Raw genomic sequence first — 21,067 nt, forward strand, 5'->3', positions numbered from 1 at the left:
GTGCACGTTTTATTGCGTTTTGCTGGACCCAATAAAATTTTATTCACTCACTCATCACTGACAGCTGCACATGACCTCTCCCCTCGAGCTGGCCACCTGCTCCCAATTACGGACAAGATTGCGGGCAGGTTTCCTTGTCAAAACGGGCACCCAGGTTAGTGTAGTGCCCCCATCCAGAAATTATCGCTATCCGAAGCCTTGTGGACAGCCTCTCTGCGCCGCTAATGCCTCTGCCATAGCAACATACGGGCTTCGTTCACTTACCATTGATCTCAGGTTACGTTTCACATCCTGCTAGATTTTTGTCATCACTGACATCGTCCGTCCCATCATCAGTTTGGATTTCCTGTCTTTCTAGCACCTTGACATAAGCATGCGGCACCAATGGCTCATCAATGGCAGTACGCGTCTGTCTATAGTTGGACTTCTATCGAGAGTTGATTGCCCCACTGCCATTCACACGCTTGTGCGGTCAAGTCCTTACCAGAGAATCTTGGTCAAGTTCCTCGAGGTCACAAAACCTTGCAATTTGAATAAACCTCCCAACCTCATGGTTACTCACCGCATCATCACGCATGGTGCCTCAGTTTCTTCCCATCCTCGCCGCTTGTTCGGCGAGCGTCTTGCCATCGCTAAATGGGAATTTGAGTACATGGTGCAACTTGACAATATTCATCCTTCATCCAGTGTTTGGGATTTGCTGCTGCATTTGGTACCAAAGAAAGATCCAAATGATTGGTGTCCGTGTGGAGACTACCATGCTCTGAGTGCTCAAATTGTGCATGACAGCTACCCACTTCCCCATATTGAAGATTTCACATCCAACCTGGATGGGTGCAACATCTTCAGTGAAGTGGATCTGGTTAAGGCATACCACCAGATACCAATTGAACCCAACGACATTCCCAAAACTGCCATCATGATGCCTTTTGCTTTATTCGAGTTTGTGCGCATGTCTTTTGAATTGCGCAATGCCGGATAAACATTTCAGCACTGTATCACTGAGGTGACAAAAGGGTTGCCTGCAGTGTTCACCTACATCGATGACATGCTAATCGCCAGTGCCATTCCAGAAGATCACGAGCATGACTTGTGTGAACCTTTACAACCTCTGCAACAGTATGGCCTCATCATGAACCCACGCAAATGCGTTTTTGTAACCTCCGAGCTAAATTTTGCGGGCCATCACGTTTCGGCACTCGGCAACCTTCCGTAGCCATCCCACATCGAGGCTGTCAGGAATTTCTCGGTGCCCAACACTCTTTGCCAGCTTTGCGAGTTCTTCGGCCTTGTCAATATTTCACACGGTTTTATTCCACACTGCGCAGCCTTACTGCAGCTGATCGCCCACCTGTTGAAAGAGCGACGGAGCCCGTCTTCGACAATACCATGGTCACCTCGGGAGCAGGCTGCCTTTTTGACTGCCAAGTAACTCGTCCCTGAAGCAACTCTGCTGGTACATCCCCATTCTGACGCATCAACTAGATACAGGTAGATGCCTCCATCGTGGCCATCGGAGCAGTGTTACAACAATATGTTGGCTCTGAATGTATTGGCTCTGAGAAATAACCCTTGTGTTATTTCTCTTGGAAGCTGCAATCCGCCAAGACACGCTACAGTGTCTTCAGTTGTTAGCTGTTGGCTATCTACGCCACCATTCAATATTTCCGCCACTTACTGGAAGGAAGGAAGTTCTACATGATGACTGACCATAAGCCTCTGACTTATGTGTTCAGCACGAACTCCTCCAAGTACGCTGCACGGGAGGTATGACATCTTGCATACATTCAAGTTATTAAACTGGGACGTCAATATCTTGGAAATATCTACAGAGATTCTACGGCTACCTTAATTCTACACAGGAAATGTAGGAAGATTCCTATAAAGAAAGGGGTCAGACAAGGATACACAATCTCTCCAAGGCTATTCACTGCATGCTTGGAAGAAGTAGTCAAGCTATTAAACGGGGAAGGCTTAGGAGTAGGGATCGACGGCGAAGGTCTTGGCAAGCTTCAGTTTACAGATGACATTGTTCTGTTTAGCAACACTGGAGACGAGTTACAACAAATGATGGAGGACCTTAACAGAGAGCGTAAGAGTGGGTTTGAAGATTAATATGCAGAAGACAAAGATAATCATGAATAGCCAGGCAAGGGAACAAGAGTTCAGGATCGCCAGTCAGCCTCTAGAGTCTGTGAAGGAATATGTTTACCTAGGTCAGTTACTCACAGGGGACCCTGATCATGGGAAGGAAATTTACAGAATAAAAATGGGTTGGAGCGCATATGGAGACATTGTCAGATCCTGACTGGAAGCTTACCATTATCATTAAAAAGAAAGGTGTACAATCAGTGCATTCTACCAGTGTTAACATATGGGGCAGAAACTTGGAGATTGACAAAGAAGCTCAAAAACAATTAAATGCCTGCGCAAAGAGCGATGGAACGAAGAATGTTGGGCATGACGTTAACAGACGGGAAGAGAGTGGTGTGGATCAGAAAGCAAAAGGGGATAGCTGCTATTCTAATTGACGTTAATAGAAAGAAATGGAGCTGGGCAGGTCATGTAATGCGTAGGTTAGACAACCAGTGGACCATTAGGGTTACAGAATGGGTGCCAAGGGAAGGGAAGTGCAATTGAGGCCAAGAAGGCTAGGTGGTATGATGAAATTGAGAAATTCGCAGGTGCTAGGTTGGAATCGGTTGGCGCAGGACAAGGGTATTTGGCAATTGCAGGGAGAGGCCTTCGTCCTACGGTGGACATAAAGTTATCCGATGGTGATGATGATGATGATACATCTTAGAGTTCACAGGTGTATGCTATTTCAAGGGAGCCAACAACGCAGCAGCTGATGCCCTCTCCTGTGTTGAGGCGATTGGCTCAACTTCTACAGGTGTCGACTGGCGTGCACTATCGGTGGCACAACACAATGACCCTGAACTACAAGTGTTCGGCAACTCTCCTCTTCCCTTCGCCTCGAGCTTGTTCCCCATCCATATGCGCCATGTTTGCTGTGGTGTGATATGTCTGGGCATCTTCCGGCCATTTCCATTCCGGCAATGTTGCAGCGGGCCACTTTTCACTCTCTGCACGACATTGCTCATCCTGGTATACAGGATACTCAATGCCTCGTCACGCAGCGCTATGTGTGGCCTAGGGTCAATGCAAATGTTTGCGCATGGTCCCGTTCCTTTATTGCATGTGAAACAACCAAAGTGACCCGTCACACTATTCTGACACACCAACGGTTCCTGCCTCCTGACCAGCGCTTCAATCACGTCCATATCGACATAGGTCGTTTGTTTCCTCTTTCACGCAGCTACCATTACATTTTGACTATTGTGGGCGAGGAGTTACGGAGTCGCCATCTGTCGGAAGTGCCTCCCTTGCGTAGTATGAGGGATCACGCGGTGCACTCCTCATAGGTTTCGCTTACGGCGCGTAATAAAAGCACCATGCGACAGCCCTCCTGGACGTTTATGTAGGTACTCTCAAAACGAGGGAAGTTTTTGACTGTCGATATAATAATCTTGGGCAAACTTAAAGCACAGAATTGTTTACAGACACTATCTGTTTACCGAATATGTACAGCGAACGCCACTACGCACGGTTGCCGCGATGGAGTCTCCCGAACCGGCTTCTTGCGTGAAAGGTAAACAAACGCTGAAAGTAAACTATCTGAAATATGTTCTTATAGTAAGCTGTCTGTATAACCAAATGGGGCATAATAGAATGAAGCCTCAATGCAGCGATCGCATGGGTTCGTAGCGACCGACTGCGTGTCTGCATGCATGTCCGCGCACCATGTTTTGCTTTCGCTGTGAGCGCGTTTTTGCACCATGTGTGTGTGTGCGTGCCGTGAGCTTTAGGCCGCAGCATATGAGCATTTGACAGTACACTAGCAACCATTGTTGCGTGGACGCTATCAGAACTGTTCAAAAATAATTTCCTTATACTAGAGACTTCGACGCCTATGGCGACTGTGATGTGCCATCGCGACGATTCAATCTTCTTTGTCTTCTAAATTCTTGGACATTTCAATATAGTTGCATGGCGCTGTATGTTTATCGGTCTTCTCAGCACGCGATTTCCCTCTGCTTCTTTTTTGTAATCCAATGCATTAATTAACACAAACATGACCATATGCCATGCCTTTCTTTAATGTGTGTCTTACCGCTTCCTTTCCGTTCCAGTGAACTTGCCAGTATCTAGCATCAACAAGTTCATAGACCAAACCGTCTTGACATTAGCCGGGCAGTGGGCGTGGGCGAGAGTCCCGGTGCCGTAGCAGAAATCTTTCTCGTGTGTGTGCTTGCTGCATACCCGAGTTGTAGCCGATGGCTGTCTGCTGGCTCTAAGCTTCGCCAGCCAAGCTTCACGTAGCTCCTTGCCCTACGGCTACGTGTGAATAAGGCTGATACCGGGCTCCATTGCGTACGTCCGGCTCTGCGGCACCGAGCAGTAGCCTACCATGCTGCACGCCTCCAAAGGCAGCCACTACCTATTATAGTAGTTTCAGATTTTGTCAAGTTGACACCCAAGGCAGTAAAGCCTCACCACTTAATCAAAACCGCAGCGCAGGTGGAACATTAAACTTTCGTTTTCAGCTCGCTTAGGCGCTTCCAAAGCAGCCGACGCGGCCGCTGTGTCCACGTGATCCCTTATGCCACGTCGTGCCGATGGTGGCGCCAGCTTTTCCAGTGGTGGAGCTCGCTGCCAATAGTGGACGTTTTACCCAAGGCCTGAGGCAGTTCCCATCATCTGCATCACCGCAGAGACAGTGTCATGTGCTTTTGTTTCTTCGTGGGTTTCACCTTTCGGCTGCCCAGCCATTGCAACGACAGACTGAGGACAGTAGCTCGAGTCTGAATTATTTGTTGCACTTGCCTGCATTCTGAGTCTGAAAAGCTGCCGCGCTACTGTTTGCCATACATCCGCTGATGTCATGGTGGAGCGTCTTCATCGGAAGCTCAAGATGACCCTCACAGCATGACGGGATCGTGAGCACCGGATCCACCACTTGCCGTTGGTAATGCTTGGCCTTTTGGGCTGTCCTCCGCCACAACCTTGGGTGCTCTGTAGCCGAGTTGGTTTATGGCACCCCTCTACGTCTTCCCGGCGACCTTTTCACCATGCGACCTCCAGCCTATCAAACCTAGGTCAGCCAAGCAACACATATTCAACCACCCTGACCTCGCTACCACCACACGCTTTCTTAGGCAAGATGATATCCGGGTGCCGTATTACGCCGGCCTATGATGGGCGCTTTCCAGTTCTATGCCATTCCTCCAACACTTTTGTCATTGTACAGCAAGGACGGGAGGAAGCGGTCTCTACAGAGTGCCTCAAGCTGGCCTACGTGGAGATACCAATCACCCATCTGCATCTCCAGAGCACGGATTCCCCATAGTCTTCCCTTCCCTTACAATCTCATGCATGTCCTCATCGCGTCCACTTCATGCTTGCGGTGTAGCCAGGGTGCCCTGTAGCACCTGCATTTGTTACGATGCCAGGGGGCGCTCATATTGAGAACTAAGGAAATGAAGAAGGGGTGTGGGCTCCACTGTCATCTCTGCAGCTTATGTGTCAGTTGTTTTTTCTTTCGCGCTCTACACATTCACGCTGGTCCATGGATCGAAGCCTGGAGCAGTGTGTTTCTGTGGGCAGTCACTCTATTGTCTTAGCTAACCAGTATAGCAGGTTGCAGCTTCCTTTGTAGCTTTGGCTACGGTCAGGTGGATGACAAAAGCCCGTGAGAGGTTCTTTTTTAGATTGTTCAAGGGTGGGACTTCTGCGTCAATTGTGCCATTTTGATACAAATGCAAATTCCTGTGCCAAACTGGGCCAAGCACAGAAAATTGACCAAAGTTGCGCCACGCTGCGCTAAAATGGATTTGGCACGTGTGCTCCGGCAGTGGCTGCGAACAGTGAGCACATTTGTCTTCTGAAAGAGTGCAGCCATTCACATTCCGCACACTGCACGATGGCATCTCCCGCACAGTTTATCTTAGTTCTCATGCTTATAACACTGGACCTTTCCGTGCTTCCAGCAAGTAACCGGTGCGTGTGCGACCACTCTCGGCTCTTGCCACTGCTGTCGGAATGGCCAGGGTGGCTGTATTTAGAGTGCACTTAGAATGCGGTAGAGTGAGCCGAGCAGCGCAGTGATCCTTAGATGAGGCACAACGCTATGAAAAGTAGGCTGAGGGCGCTGCGTGCAAACTAGATATTAGGGAGGCGTGCACTGCTGCTGGTTCGGCAGGTGGGCGTCTCTGCCGCCAGGGCCGCTATAACGTGAAACTATTTCAATCTGTTTTTATGCCCATATGGGTGAGGGGTCTCAGCCATTTTTATCTATTGTTAAGGGCTAAATGGCAGATTTGGAATAAGAAGTCAGTTTCACCCGAAAGGCGAAGTGTTCATTGCGATAGCAAATTAGTAGACAGCTATACGAAGTACGGATAGTAGTCTTATCGCCCGTATAAACTTGCAAACATTCACATACTAACTAAATTAACCAGTAGGGTGTGACGTGCGCATAGGCATACATGAACACATCTCACTCGATGACCGCGGATACTTGCTGTTAAGATGCTGGAGTGAAGAAGCACGGCAGCAGCAGCGAGTGAATTGACCTTCGTTCTGCCTGGCTTCAATGCAAACGAAACGGCGAAAACACAGTGCACACGAAGCTATCAGCACTCACACTGTCCACATTGCAGATCGCTTTCAAAATAGGCCGCACCATACGCAGCAGCCACCAGAGAAGAATTTCTCCCTCCCCTCCCCCTGGTGCCTTGCACGTGATGGAAGATGGTGCACTTCCTCCCCGCTTTCCCCCCTTGCGCACGTGAGATTGAGCCGCTATCGTTGGCTTGCTCTCACAGCGTTTCACTCGCACATACAACATATGGAGCGTGGCAACAATGTTATCGCCCCAGGACTTTATACGGAACATCACAGCGACGGTGACAATGACAGCATAAGTGTGTCTGTAGTGCTCGTATAATCATTGTCGCAATAAAAACAGATTACAGTAGTCTTATTTTATACCAGCCCAGGGTTGATTGCGGCTCTCTGGGTCTGCAGTGGCATATGGTGACCAGAAAATTATGTTACCACGTCGATTGGACCACATAACTTGAGAACACTTTCCGCTGTCGTCATGAGCGTCGACACAGAAAAATATTGTTTGATCTTAGTGCCACCGATGTTTCCGGTTTTACAGGAAAGCATGCACTGGGGGGGGGGGGGGGGGGCTGCCGCTGCTCGACCAACTCTTCTATACTCTAGTACGCTATAGCTATAAAGTGCACCTCTACTATGCACTTCGTGTTGGTTTATTCCGTGTTTAGTCATGGTATTGAAGTGCATTATTTCACCAAAATTCAGAATGGCCTGCTCCAAAACTGCACCAAAATGCAATTTTACTTGCTGCAAAAATTGCTCAAATGACTTTGGGCAATCCCACCTCTAATTATTGTTCTAGCTGTTTTGACTCTTTGCACATGTTCTTTTATTAGAACTCTTGCTACCAGGGACAGATTGTTGCTTACAAGAAAATGTGTGCATTATAGCCCAATGAATTCTTTCACGAAAGTTGAGTGCATGCTGCTATAACTCCATCACTGTTAGGGGATTCAGTCTTGCAGTGATTGTGCTGAGAGTTGAGAAACTGTGTGCAGGTATTTTGTGCTTGCACGTTCCAACCCGGACCCCAAGTGCCCCGCTTCGAAGGCTTTCACAGCATTCATCGTGGATCGGGACACTCCGGGAGTCACACCAGGCCGCAAGGCAAGACCTTTCAGTTCATTGACTCCTCTGTTGGAGGTGGTGTTAATATAGCATCCATAGCATCCATTTGATTACGAAATACAATTATTAGAGTGAAGAACTTCTCCAGCCAAAGGTAGAAAATGTCCTGGCATTTCAGAACTGGTTTGATCCCTTCATCAGGGGGTGACTGAAGCAGCTGAAGAAGCAGCATCCTTTAAGCTCCTGTCTACCTGACTGCGAGAAGCATGACCATGTAATATATCTTGACGGTGCTTGTGTGATCAACACCGAGACTCAACGGGCAAGAAGACTCCTCCTCGTCGCACATTCAAAATGCTCTCGGCAGCCATCAACTAGTCAGTGGGGACGTGCCTCCCTATGCCCACACTACACTAAGGTGAGGAGCAAAACAAACAAGACAGGAGGGCCTCTTCGGTCATCCCGAAACGTCAGGACTCTTTTACTTTTGGCTGGAGCAGTTCTTGCCTCTTCCCACCCAGCGATGTTACACTTTTCTGGCATGGGCATGCTGCCTAGTCAAGTTCTATACAGCGAGGGTGAATTTAAAGATCGAAATTAATTAATTTTTAGCCCCATAGAAATGTGCGGGTGCTAGCCAGGACTCTCAGTTGGGATCAAAGTAAACTTGTTAATGGAGTTATATTAATTGAAGTTTACCGATTATAAAATGATGTATTTGTAAAGACTCTTCAGACTACAGTAGAACCTTGTTGATTGATCCCATTGCGTACAATTTCCTAGTGCCAACGTTTGCAGTTGAGAACCCGAAAAATCACTGAATTGAGTTATGCTTATCTTTATCGGTTCATATGTTCCCAGAAAACATGATCTTTCGGCACCAATGTTCAGTACATTGCCAAACTGCAATTATGATATTGTTACGGGGTTAAAAACAGTCAGACATGTATTTACAGAATATTTACAATAATTATAGCAGCTGGCAAGATGGTAGACAGCACGCGAAGACCAGAACATCGTTTTCTTCCGATGATCATTAAAACATCTTCTTCGTCAGCGTGTCACATGACCCCCGGCGGCTGAAGCACTGGCTCGTTGCTGGTTAGGAGGCGGGCGAGTGATACAACTTGAGATGCGCGACGTGGACCACGTCGGAGCGATGCTGAGCCACGGTTGGCTCAAGAGGGGTGATTTCGTACGTGACATCAGTTACTTGATGCAAGACACGGTAAGGGCCAAAGTAGTGTGAAAGTAACTTCTTCGAGAGGCCAACGCGTCGTGACGGCGACCAAAGGAGAACCAAGGCGCCCGGTGTATAATGGATGTCACGATAGCGGGCGTCATATAAGCGCTGCTGATTGTCCTGCGACTCCACAAGTCGACGTCGAGCAATATGGCGTGCTTCTTGTGCTTCGAGGATGGCTTCACGGGCGTACTCGGATGTGGAATTCAGACTAGCAGGCAGAACGGGGTCGAAAGGTAACGTAGGGTCGCGGCCAAACAAGAGGAAGAATGGAGAGAAGCCTGCCGTATCATGGCGAGACGAATTATACGCGAAAGTAACGAACGGCAGCGCAACGTCCCAGTCGCGATGGTCATCGGAGACATACATAGACAGCATGTCAGTAAGGGTGCGGTTAAGGCGCTCGGTTAGACCATTCGTTTGTGGATGGTAAGCAGTAGCAAGTTTGTGTTTAGTCACGCACGAGTGTAGGATGTCATTGACAACTTTAGAAAGAAAGTAGCGGCCTCGGTCGGTGAGGAGCTGTTGAGGGGCGCCGGGGTGAAGGATGACATTTTCTAGGAGGAAGTCCGCGACATCGGTTGCACAGCTCGTCGGAAGAGCCTGTGTGATTGCATATCGGGTGGCGTAGTCTGTTGCTACAGCAATCCACTTGTTTTCCGAAGCAGACGTAGGAAAAGGGCCTAAAAGATCAACACCTACACGGAAGAATGGTTCTGATGGTATGTCAAGTGGTTGAAGGCGACCAGAAGGGAGTGTGGTCGGCTTTTTGCGTCGTTGGCAAAGATCACACGCAGCGACATAACGGCAGACGTCACGGCATAGACGCCACGGTAAAGAAGCGCCGGCGAACGCGGTCATAAGTCCTTGACACACCAAGGTGACCTGCAGTCAGTAATCATGAAGCTGGGCGAGAACAGTGACGCAGATGCTCAGGCACAACGAAGAGTCGGGCAGGGCCGTCCGGGCGTATGTTAGAGCAGTACAGCATACCATCTTGAAGTTCAAACATGCGAAGGGAAGGATCGGGCGTCGTTGAAGTGAGCCGTTGAATACGCCGTTGCAAGGAGGCGTCCCGATGTTATTCGGCTCCAATGTTGCGAAAAGCAGCCAGAGAGAGAACGGTGACAGGTATGCCGGCCGCAGAAACGTCAAGAGGGTCGACAGGATGGCGAGACAAGCAGTCTGCATCTTGATGTAACCGGCCGGTCTTGTATACAACTGAATAATTGTATTCTTGAAGGCGCAGAGCGCAGCGGCCAAGGCGTTCTAAAGGACCTTTGAGGGACGAAAGCCAACACAAAGCCAATTCACAGATGACTGTGAATTGGCGGCCGTACAAATAGGGGCAGAATTTACCCACTGCCCAAATGAGAGCCAGACACTCGCGTTCGGTGATAGAATAATTGCTCTCCGCAGAGGAAAGAAGGCGGCTGGCGTAGGCAATAACACGTTCTCGCCCTTGTTATTTCTGTGCCAAGATAGCTCCAAAACCATGGCTACTGACATCGGTACGGACTTCTGTTGGAGCTGACGCATCAAAGTGAGTGAGAATGGGCGGGGACGTAAGCAGTCCAATCAGCTCAGTGAAAGCACCAGCTTGCTCAGGGCCCCAAATGAATGCAGCGTCTTTCTTGAGAAGCTGATTGAGAGGCCGCGCAACGTTCGCGAAATTTCGGACAAACCGACGGAAGTAGGAGCAAAGGCCCAAGAAGCTGCGAACATCCTTGGTACATGTTGGCACAGGAAAGTCTTTCACTGCCCGTATTTTATTGTGATCAGGGCGTACACCAGAAGAATCGACGAGATGCCCGAGCACAGAAATTTCACGACGACCGAAGTGGCACTTGGACGAATTTATCTTTAGCCCCGCCTGCCGGAAAACAGATAGGATCGTCGACAGGCGCTCGAGGTGTGACGCAAAAGTCTGAGAAAAAACGATCACGTCGTCCAGGTAACAGAGGCAGATGGACCACTTGAAACTGTGTAGGAGAGCGTCCATCATTCGTTCAAATGTGGCCGGGGCATTACATAAACCGAAAGGCATCACTTTGAACTGATACAGGCCATCGGGAGTAATAAAAGCTGTCCTGTCGCAGTCCATGTCATTGGCGGCAATTTGCCAGTAGCCGGAGCGAAGGTCGATGGACGAAAAGTATTGTGCGCCATGCAAGCAATCCAGGGCATCGTCAATGCGTGGTAGCGGATAGACGTCTTTCTTTGTTACCTTGTTGAGGTGTCGATAATCGATGCAAAATCGCCAACTGTTGTCCTTTTTAACTAGTACAAGAGGGGATGCCCATGGGCTGCAAGAAGGTTCGACGATGTCTCGAGAAAGCATCTTGTCAACTTCGTGTTGGATGATATGTTGCTCAGTAGGCGAGACGCGGTAGGGTCGCCGATGGATCGGGCTCGCATCACCGGTGTTTATTCGATGTTTTACGACAGATGTTTGTCCTAGAGGGCATTCTCCAAGGTCGAATATGTCCCAGTATGAGGCAAGGAGGCAACGTAGTTCTTGAGCACGCTGGGGAGGAAGGTCGGGAGCAATCATTTTTGTTAGGGCATTCAAGTCTGAAGGGACAGGGGGTGAAGCAAGAGTTGAACACGAGGAGCTGTCACAAGTTAAAGTCGAAATGTGGTAGTCTCTGGCTGGCGTTATTTGCACCAGGGATATTCCGCGCGGGAGTACTTGTGTACAGAGTCCAAAGTTCACAAGCGGAAGGCAAGATGTGTTGTCCGAAATGATAACGACGGGGTGAGGGAAAGCAACGTTGTGCGAGAGCAGGACATCTGGATTAGGAGATACGATGTAGTCACCGTCTGGTACAGGTGGAACAGGGGAGACACCTATGTAGGTAACGGCACGGTGAGGGAGGCGAATATGCTCTTTGGAACATAGCCGTATCGAAGCACTATCGGGAGGGTCAATAGCAGCAGGTAGAGCGAGTTGCACAACACCAGCAGAACAGCATATCAAAGCGGAATGTGTAGACAGAAAGTCAAGGCCCAGGATGAGGTCGTGAGGGCAGTGCTCTAGGACATAAAACAAAACAGAAGTATGATGTCCGGCGACACTCAGGCGAGCCGGACACATGCCAATAATGGCTGGTGTTCCACTGTCAGCGACTTGGACCACAGGCGAAGGGGCAGGAGTGAGGACTTTCTTGAGACGATTCCGAAGCTGAGCATTCATCACAGATATGTGCGAGCCAGTGTCAATCAGAGCCGTAACAGGTACACCATCCACGTTCACGTTAATAAGGTTCCAATGTGTGGGCAAGGTCAAAAGAGGATTTTTGCATCGGGTCGGTTTGGCAGCATCACCTCCAGGTGCTGCACCCGTTAGTTTTCCGGAAGGGTGCGCCGGAAGGAGCTAGGGGACGGTGATCGGGAGAAGCGGCGATGTGGCGAAGGAGAGCGGCTAGAGCGGGTAGGCAAAGAAGTGTCGCCAGAATGTACTGGCTGCGTTTGCGGGGGGAACCAGGGAGCAGCATGAGGGCCGTGGGAAGGGTGGTAGGACCAGGGGGTCGAATTCCACGAAGACCGGCAGTGACGTGAAATATGGCCGATACGGCCACAAGTGAAGCATATAGGCCTGTCGTCTGGAGTACGCCGTTCGGCCGGATTGCAATACCGCGTTGGGGCATTCAGGCTGTGGGTGCATATGACAGTGCTGGACGGAGTGTAGTCAGGCCGATTAACTGAGCAGACGTTGGTCAAGCCAACGTTGGCCAATTCTTGGTGCACGACGGACTGTATCAATGAGACGGTCACCTGGCAACTGTCGGGGCCATGGGTTGGGGTCGTGACAGGAGATGCGGCTTCTATTTCATGTCGGATCACATGGAGGATGTCATCAGAGCGATCAGGCGTGGGCACACTGCGGAGGTCTTCGCAGGTGGACGTAGCAGCCGTGTTGAGAAGGCGAGGAAATGGCTGGGCAATGCGGCGACTCTTGGCTTCTTCAAACCATTGGCATTCGGTAATGATGGCTTGCACAGTGGAAGAATTCTTGAAGACAAGGAGATCGAAGGCATCATCTGCTATGCCCTTGGTGACATGTGCAACCTTATCAGGTTCGGAGATCTTTGGATCCACTTTGCGGCACAGAGCGAGCACGACCTGGACGTACGTGAGATAGGATTCAGTGCACGTCTGGACTCGCGAAGCGAGGTCTTTTTGGGCGGCGCGCTGACGTCCAACAGGCTTGCCAAACAAATCTTTGAGTTTCTGTTTACACATCTCCCAGCTGGTAAGTTCCTCCTCGTGGGTCTGAAATCAGACGCGTAAAATATCAGATTCGCGAGCGTGATGGTCTGGTCCCAGTGGTTGCTGGCGCTCACCCGCTCATATTGTTGAAGCCAGTCTTCAACATCAGTGTCATTGGTGCCAGAAAAGGTTCCTGGGTTCACGGGGTTGTGCTAGAATGACTGTGGGCGTGGGTGCCGACGGGCCTGAAGCATCCTCACCTTGAGCTGGCATTGTAGATGCAGCCAAGGAGCACGTGCTGCGTAAATCCGTCTTGTTAATGATCCCGCAACCTCCACCAAAAATGTTACGGGCTTAAAAACAGTTAGACATGTATTTACAGAATATTTGCAATAATTATAGCAGCTGACAAGATGGCAGACAGCGCGCGAAGACCAGAACATCGTCTTCTTCTGACGATGATTAAAACATCTTTTTCGTCAGTGTGTCACAATATGTTCACTGGCTGCCGGATCCCATGTAAACAAGAAGAGATGTTAGGCGTGTACGATCAAGAACAATCGTCGCCCACCACATCAGCTTCCCCGCAATACTCGCCTGCCCTTCTGACGTGAAAATGCTCACTCAGTTTCTTATTCCGCTACCACTAAATCTCCCACTTATTGTCGCATGCTGCATTCACAGCTATCGCCGCCAACCCAATTGCGATAAGCATCTTCACCTATCTGTTTTACAGCGCGTGGTGCATAGGGTCACTGGCAGCGTGCTGTACGCTTTTAGCAGGCGATAACCCAAACATGCTATCGTTCCCTGCTGCAGGCGGCGCGATGCGAGTGTCACGTATCACCCCGACTGCTTCCGGCACCACCCAACAGCCGGATTTCGTTTCATTTCCCCGTCTTAAAACACTATGCAATAGGAAAACAAGAAAGCCTGTCTCAGGCCACTGGAGCCACACCAGCTGGATGCGTCTGGCTTCTCGTGCGCCGTGTCACAGCGATCCGCGCGACACTTCGCATTACACAGATGTCAAGTGCAGCTGAATCTGTCAGCGTTTTTTAGTTTCATTGGATCATATGTTTTCTCAGTTCGCTTTTTCTCAGGTTTTTTTTTACAAATTGTATGAACAAGTTTCTACTTTATTTAATTACCGCACTTATTTGCATAGTGATCGCACCCCAAACTTGCTGCAGCGTGCTATATGTCGTGTGCCAAGTTTAGGTGATGATAATCGCGCTTACCATCTGTCGAATGCTGTTGAATGCTGTCGAATGCTATGCGAACAACTCTTCAAGACATACAAAGTGGTCTGCATGTACCAAACATTCTTAAGCAGATACCCCATTTCATTCCTTTCATCTTTCCGCATTTCCATGAAAAAAAAAAAAGCTACAACCAAACTTGCCTTGACTTTATTATTTGTAGGCTTTATATTGGTTGTGGTCAAGAACAACAAAAAAGATGCCTTTCAATTCCTCTTGTCTGCACTCGTCGGCACTCAACAAATCGCGAGTGGCAATGATAGTAGCCACGTTTACACTGATACATTGAAAGTGTACCATATTCATACGCCAACGCTTGTAACACAGCAAAGATATTCGCCCACCTCTAGCAGAAATGTGCCGTATTAGGATATTAATGAAGACAAATGCCACAGTTTTCACAGCATGCCCGCCATGTGTTTCTATGTCACTGGCAGCTAAGCGCGCCCATCTCTGTTTCTGTCCCTCAATGTGGACATGGCTACGTTATTGCCGCAAGCTTGCCGATATTGACAATATTATTCATTACTGATATGGAAGAAACTGTTTCAATGCATGTAATGATCTCACGAGAAGAAAAAAAATCACGTTCGGCGCATTTGGCTTGCTCCGCCGGCCGCCATTTTTGTTTAGGTGTCCCGCATTGTTACAGCGACAGCCACCTGTTTGTTAACCTGTTGTCTTCCCGCAGCAAATGCGGGATGAAACAATTTTTTTTTCTTTTTGTGGAAAACTTAACCCACGTATTGATTACACCCCGAATTTGCTTCAATTTGTTTTACAAAAAAGTGCAATCATTATGTGAGTAAGTACGGTATAATGCATTGTGATCATTATAATGCCTTATTACTATCACTATCTCTGTAAGTGGCCTTTGTTCTAAACGTAAGTTGGCTTCACTGTATTGTCAAGGGATGTGAAGCTGAGGATGCATAGCTGCTACTAGAATGATATTCAGATGAGGTAGTTGACTTGGCAGCTGAAAAGCAGAGGGAAAAAGAATGCAAGACTCCTGAGCACATTTTTGCCTTCAAAACTCGTGTTGAGTATTCCCATCGTGCTCTTGTTATGGCACTGCATCCAAGTTTGCTACACTAAGTCTGCTTTCCCCATTCTGCAGGAGTGGAACATGGGCCAGAGGGCATCAGACACTCGTGGAGTCACCTTTGAAGACGTTGTCGTCCCCGAGGAGGTGAGCCAGACGTTTGAATGCCCATGAGGAACTTGATTTACGAATGTGTACCCTTTTCTTTGACTGTGTTTCATCATTGTCATAATTTGTTGTACACTTTATGGTTTCTTTTGGGCTACACATAAGGGAAAATTTACGTGCGAGAAAAATCATTGGTCAGGCAAATGCATACAATCAAGCAGGTCTGTGCACTAACTCTTGCATGTTGCTCACTCAACAAATGAAAAGGAAAAGATCCACTCATACCAGAACTTCGGTTATACAGTTGACTTCCTTAATTGAACCCTGACGGGACCGATAAAATTGATTGAAAATTATCTGGTGAATTGAACAAGAGGCTGGAAAGATACCGAAACACACTGAGGATTCATTTGGCAATATTTCACACAATTCTAACATGTCCCCAAATCAAAACACACACATTTTTTACGTGTTCAAAGTAGAAAAGTAATGTAGAAGTGACATTGAGCTCCTAAACAAAGTAAAAATCAAATGCGCACCTAATTTTATAGTAGGGTGTGTTTAGATAAGGACCCACTTAGGGCAGGGTGCGCAAAGGTCCTTGAAATCCTTGAAATCCCTTGAATTTGAAAATTTCGTTTTCAAGGTTCTTGATAGTGCTTAATTTTTTTTAACCCTTTAAAGTCCTTGAAAAATCTTGTGCGAGATGGAAATCAAAATATACATAAAGAAAAATTGGTGCAAAATCCATGCATAAAATGGAGAAATGTTTGTTTTCTCGGCGCATAGTTTTCTACTGACCGTTAAAAATTTTTTTGAAAGTTTCACAAGTTAGGTGGAGCCCGTTAGATAGCTGGGCACATTGAGGTGGCGTGATCGCCCGTTCAAAAGTGTACAGCCATATCGCTATCGACATCACCGGCCGTTGGTTCGGCCAATGTTACTAGATTATTTTCAGTTGTAAAACTCCGCCGCGGCACCTGGCACCCTTCTGTCACGCCCGCTTCGCAGCGCGCGCGACACTGTCGGCCCGAAGGCGGGCAGTGCGAGCAACGTTTGCACGGGTGGACAGAGACGCCGATGCATGCAGCAGTGTGCCATGTTTTGTTCGTGTTTGTTATTTGTGTGCCAGGAAAATGCTGCTCGCCTTTTGAACAAACATGCCTGCAACGAAACAATGAAACGGCAATGAAACAGAAAAACCACGAGAAAGAGACAAAGTGATAGCTAGGGAGGGTGCAGCGCCCTTCCAAAGTATCACTTTGTCCGTTTTTACTCCTGGTTTTTTTGTGTGTGTTATTAAACACTTGCGAGCATTCTATGACGAAATAGTGTACCAGCCTTTGAACTTCGTGCGCATTTCCTAAGAGCTATAAACTTGTTACAGTAATCATTTCAGCTCATCAAAGATTTTTTGGAACTGCTAAACTTGACAGAACAGAATGCAATTCGAAAAAACCTGAAGCTTTTTGCATCACAACAAACGACAGAGCCGCTGCGAGTAACTCTGATGTCGACTTTAGACATTGTCGATGATCTACTGCATCAAGGTGTGCTCTATGTTTTGACAGCCAAGTTAAATCATGATTCACTGGAGATAAGGCACACTGTTCACATTTGTTGTGACTGCATTCACATTGCACTGTTTGCTAGAAAATGCATTCGCTCATATTTTTTCAGTGACACTTTGGACTAGTGCGTTCCATTGGTGTGGTTTTCGGTTTCGTATCGAATTGCACCGCCCAAGCAATTTTGGTAACTAGCTTTCTTGGAAAAAAGTGTGCGTTAGAATTTGGTAAATACAGTCAAACCTCGATATATCGAACAGTGCGGTGATCGCGAATAAGTTTGATATTGCCAGAATTCGATATAGAAAATCACATTTAAAAAATGCGTCAAAAACTTATGCAAATCAATCAGTGAACCAAGGGCATGATTGGGGATCGTTGTTTGGAGCGAGCGGTTCAGTTGTGTCGTACAATCGGCCTAAGGCATGCCGACTTAGTCAGCTGGGAGTGCACGGTCGATTGCGCCGCACGCTGAGAACAACGATCCTCAATTGCACCCCAGTCGTGAAGCAGTAAATACTCATTTGAAGCTTCACGCAAAGTATTTATTTATTTGGCTGAAAATACTGCAGCAGTGTAGCCTGGTTCTTATTGGCAGCCCCGTACTTAAACACGGAGTCCTCAACATAGTCTAAACGATCCACAAGCGATAGGCCGGCGCCTTCTATTGCGCCGCAGTAGCGGTGTAGAAGGGCCAAAGCAGCTACAGCCTCAGTTGAAGTCGGGAGCGGGGCATTATCAGTGCTTGCGGGATCAACCTCGGCAGCATATTCGTTTGGCGGCTTATTTTTCTGCGATCTCCATGTCTGTCAATCTAAGCATCACCAATCCTCACGAGGCGCGGCAGCCTGCGAGCGTGGCACTGAGAAGGAGTCAGTGCGGCAAATGCAATGCGTAGTTGACGTTGTCAAACTAGCCAAGGCACTGCGTGTGTACACCGCTACGTTCAAATGGCGCCCTCAGTGCGATTGATGTGTGCAGCTATAGTGCCAGCAGTCTGGAATTCCCATCGCGCCACCACGATCTTCGAGGGTGTTGTGGAAAAGCTCACCGCCTGTCAACAGAGCTCACCTGGTCTGTGGTTGCAGAGTTTGATATATTGATTTTACGTCCGACTCCGTTCGAAATAAACAATTAAAAATGCATGCGATATTCCAGGTGATATAGAAAGTGTTCGATATACGCCATAATTAGATCTATCCGTGTTTGATATATTGAAGTTTGACTGTACTTCCATAATTCATTCTAGCATCATCCTGGGGCAGGCCCAAAATAGGCGTTTCTGACTGGAGCTGACATGTGTTCAATGCATTGACTGTACCCTTACGCTGCTGAGACGGACGCTGCCACTATTGGAGTCGCCACAGCGGTCACTATTGAGGTCAGGCGCGTGCGTGATGACCAGCCAATTCGAATTACAGTAGAACCTCATTGATACCATCTCATTTCATATGATTTCCTGGTGCTTACATTCACATTCGAAAACATCAAAAATGACCCAATACAGTTATGCTTCTTATTTACCACTTAATATGTTCCCGGAAAACATTATCTTTCGGCACCAGCAGTTAGTACATCGCCAAATTACAAGCGTGTGATATGAGCAAAACGTGAACAAGGTGAATGCAGGAGCCAACGTTTCGACAAGTGGACTTGTCTTCTTCAAGGCGACATATGCTTTCCTCACCACAGTATATATAGGTGGGGTAGTGCCGGTAGCTTCATATGCGATGTGCTTTCTACGTTTCGTTCGCGTTGAAGCGAGAGCTGTACGAACGTCAATTCGCTCGCTGCGACTGCTGCGTGTCCTCACTCCAGCGTTTTTCAGCGAGTTTCCGCGGTCATCGAGCGAGATGCGTTCATGCTTACCTGTGCACACTGACACAGTGCTTGTTAATTTATTTAGTGAGCGAATGCTTACAAGTTTATACGGCCAATAAAACTATTATCCTTACTAATTTTCTATCGCAATGGATGCTTCGATTTTCGTGCGAGTCTGCAACATTTTTTTTCCTCCGCCCCAGTCAGCGTGACGAACGCGCGGATGGAGCAAGAGCCATCTCGACGTCGGGCGCGTCGAACCGCGCTGGCCGCGTCTGGTTACGTTGGCTGCGCCAGTGCTTCGAAGTATAGACATTGTTCACGCCAACGTGACGTAGCGTGTGCGCGCGTGCTCACGCCACGTCAGACTATATACGCGCCTTAACTGAGCGATATTTTTCTCTGACTTTCATTAGTTCGAATTTCGTATAATTCGAATTTTCATAGCATCCCCGCGGAATTCGAATTAATGAGCTTTTACTGTATTACTTGTTTTGACAGTGCGTAGTGTTCAAGAATTCGTTTGCAGCATCTTTGGCCATGGCAATGCAGTTATTATTCCTGTATTTGATCTCTCGACAAATTGTTTAAGAGGAAGCTTTAGCTCGGGCCCAACTCCGAAGTGGCCTATTCAAATAAATGTAAAACGCAGAAACGCTTTTCTGAAATAACCCCTGGATCACTTTTAATGGAATTTGTTGAATTTGAGAAAGTTGACTTCTAGTATCTGTTAGAAGCGGAAGTTCGATTTAGAGCCTGAATTTTGTCTAAAATATTTTGAAAAACTTGAAAGTGCGAAAAAAATAGATGCACAATGTTTACGAACTAAAAGTTCTTCATCAAAAACAGATATTGCGGTTCTTAAAACGGCGTCTATTATAAGAGTCAAAGCAGACAAATTGGGTATGTCAATTTGTATCTTGCGTGAATTAGTTACGTGATGCACAAGGGTTCTGCAAAAGCCGTATTTCGATAATGCTAAATTGTTTGAGATTCATTTGTAACATATCAATTTTGTCCGCTGTAGGTGTACTATTAGATGCGATTCACAGAATTGTGATATTATTTCTCATTGTTGAGTTACAGAGTTTTAAACGTGATAGTTTTGTTTTCTGAAGATCTGAGATTTGTGCCAATTTTTAATAAAAAATTGACAACCTAAATGGAAAATTAGAAAGCAGAAGAATGTGGAATTTAAGTTTTTTTTTAAATTCAACAAAGTTTGTGTTGTGGTTGCCGAGAAAAACTAATTCACCTTCTACATGTATTTAAATAGGAGCATCCGAGATACAGCTTCTTCTTAAGGAGGAGGCCAAGCTGCAACCCCCCCCCCCCCCCCCCCCGAACGAAATTTCTGGCTACGCCACTGCTTGCTGGTTCACTGTTTCATTTCCAGCCACAGCTGTTATCGCCTGCGGATACTCGAAACAATACTAAATCCAAAAAATAGTTCAATCACAATGGTGAAGCATCAAGACCAGTTGGTCAGAGTCTAACTACATGTATAAAAAAAATAATAAAGCTGCATAGCCTGGTAGTGACGTTACACGTTTGTAAAATTTTTAATTTCAGGGTCTCTTCTAACATAAAACTAAATGTCTTCAAAATGTCTTGCAGTGGATGTTCTACATCCTTAAAAAGTCCCTAAAAATGTTTGCAGGATGAACCAGTGAATGCCATCCTGACGACGTACCGAGGATGTCGTAAAAACTGTGCGCATGTTTGTGCCATTTGAGGACATCCTAAGGACGTCTAGTGTGGTCTGGGTCATAGGCGCACAACATTCTCTTTTTGTAGCTTCGAGCGACCCATCACAAGACTAGCTTCGTATTACATGGCGAGCTCGAACATGTCATGAGACCAGTGCACTGACTCCCCCAGCTGCAGACTCATAAATACGGATGGCATACGGTCATGGACAAAAAAAAGGAGGGGTGGGCATCGTGCCAACCTGACGTGAGCCTTCCAGTTTAAAAGCTCTTCACCGTCAGTGCCGATGACCTTGCAGAGCCGAGTGATGTGATGCGCATTCCCTGCCTGTCGCGCAGAGCGG

The 21,067-nt window shown here is 47.5% G+C and overlaps 1 protein-coding gene across 2 annotated transcripts in view; it reads left to right on the forward strand.

Annotated features, from left to right (window-relative positions):
* Mcad (Medium-chain acyl-CoA dehydrogenase) overlaps nt 1-21,067 on the forward strand; it is a 192,333-nt gene that overhangs the window by 117,443 nt on the left and 53,823 nt on the right. For both annotated transcript variants that reach the window (XM_075677417.1, XM_075677416.1), the window contains exons 8-9: nt 7,686-7,794; nt 15,593-15,664. In XM_075677417.1, the coding sequence (XP_075533532.1) occupies nt 7,686-7,794; nt 15,593-15,664 (181 nt within the window). The remainder of the gene's footprint in view (nt 1-7,685; nt 7,795-15,592; nt 15,665-21,067) is intronic.

This window comes from Dermacentor variabilis, unplaced genomic scaffold, assembly GCF_050947875.1.
Source record: "Dermacentor variabilis isolate Ectoservices unplaced genomic scaffold, ASM5094787v1 scaffold_13, whole genome shotgun sequence".
NCBI classification, from domain to species: domain Eukaryota; kingdom Metazoa; phylum Arthropoda; class Arachnida; order Ixodida; family Ixodidae; genus Dermacentor; species Dermacentor variabilis.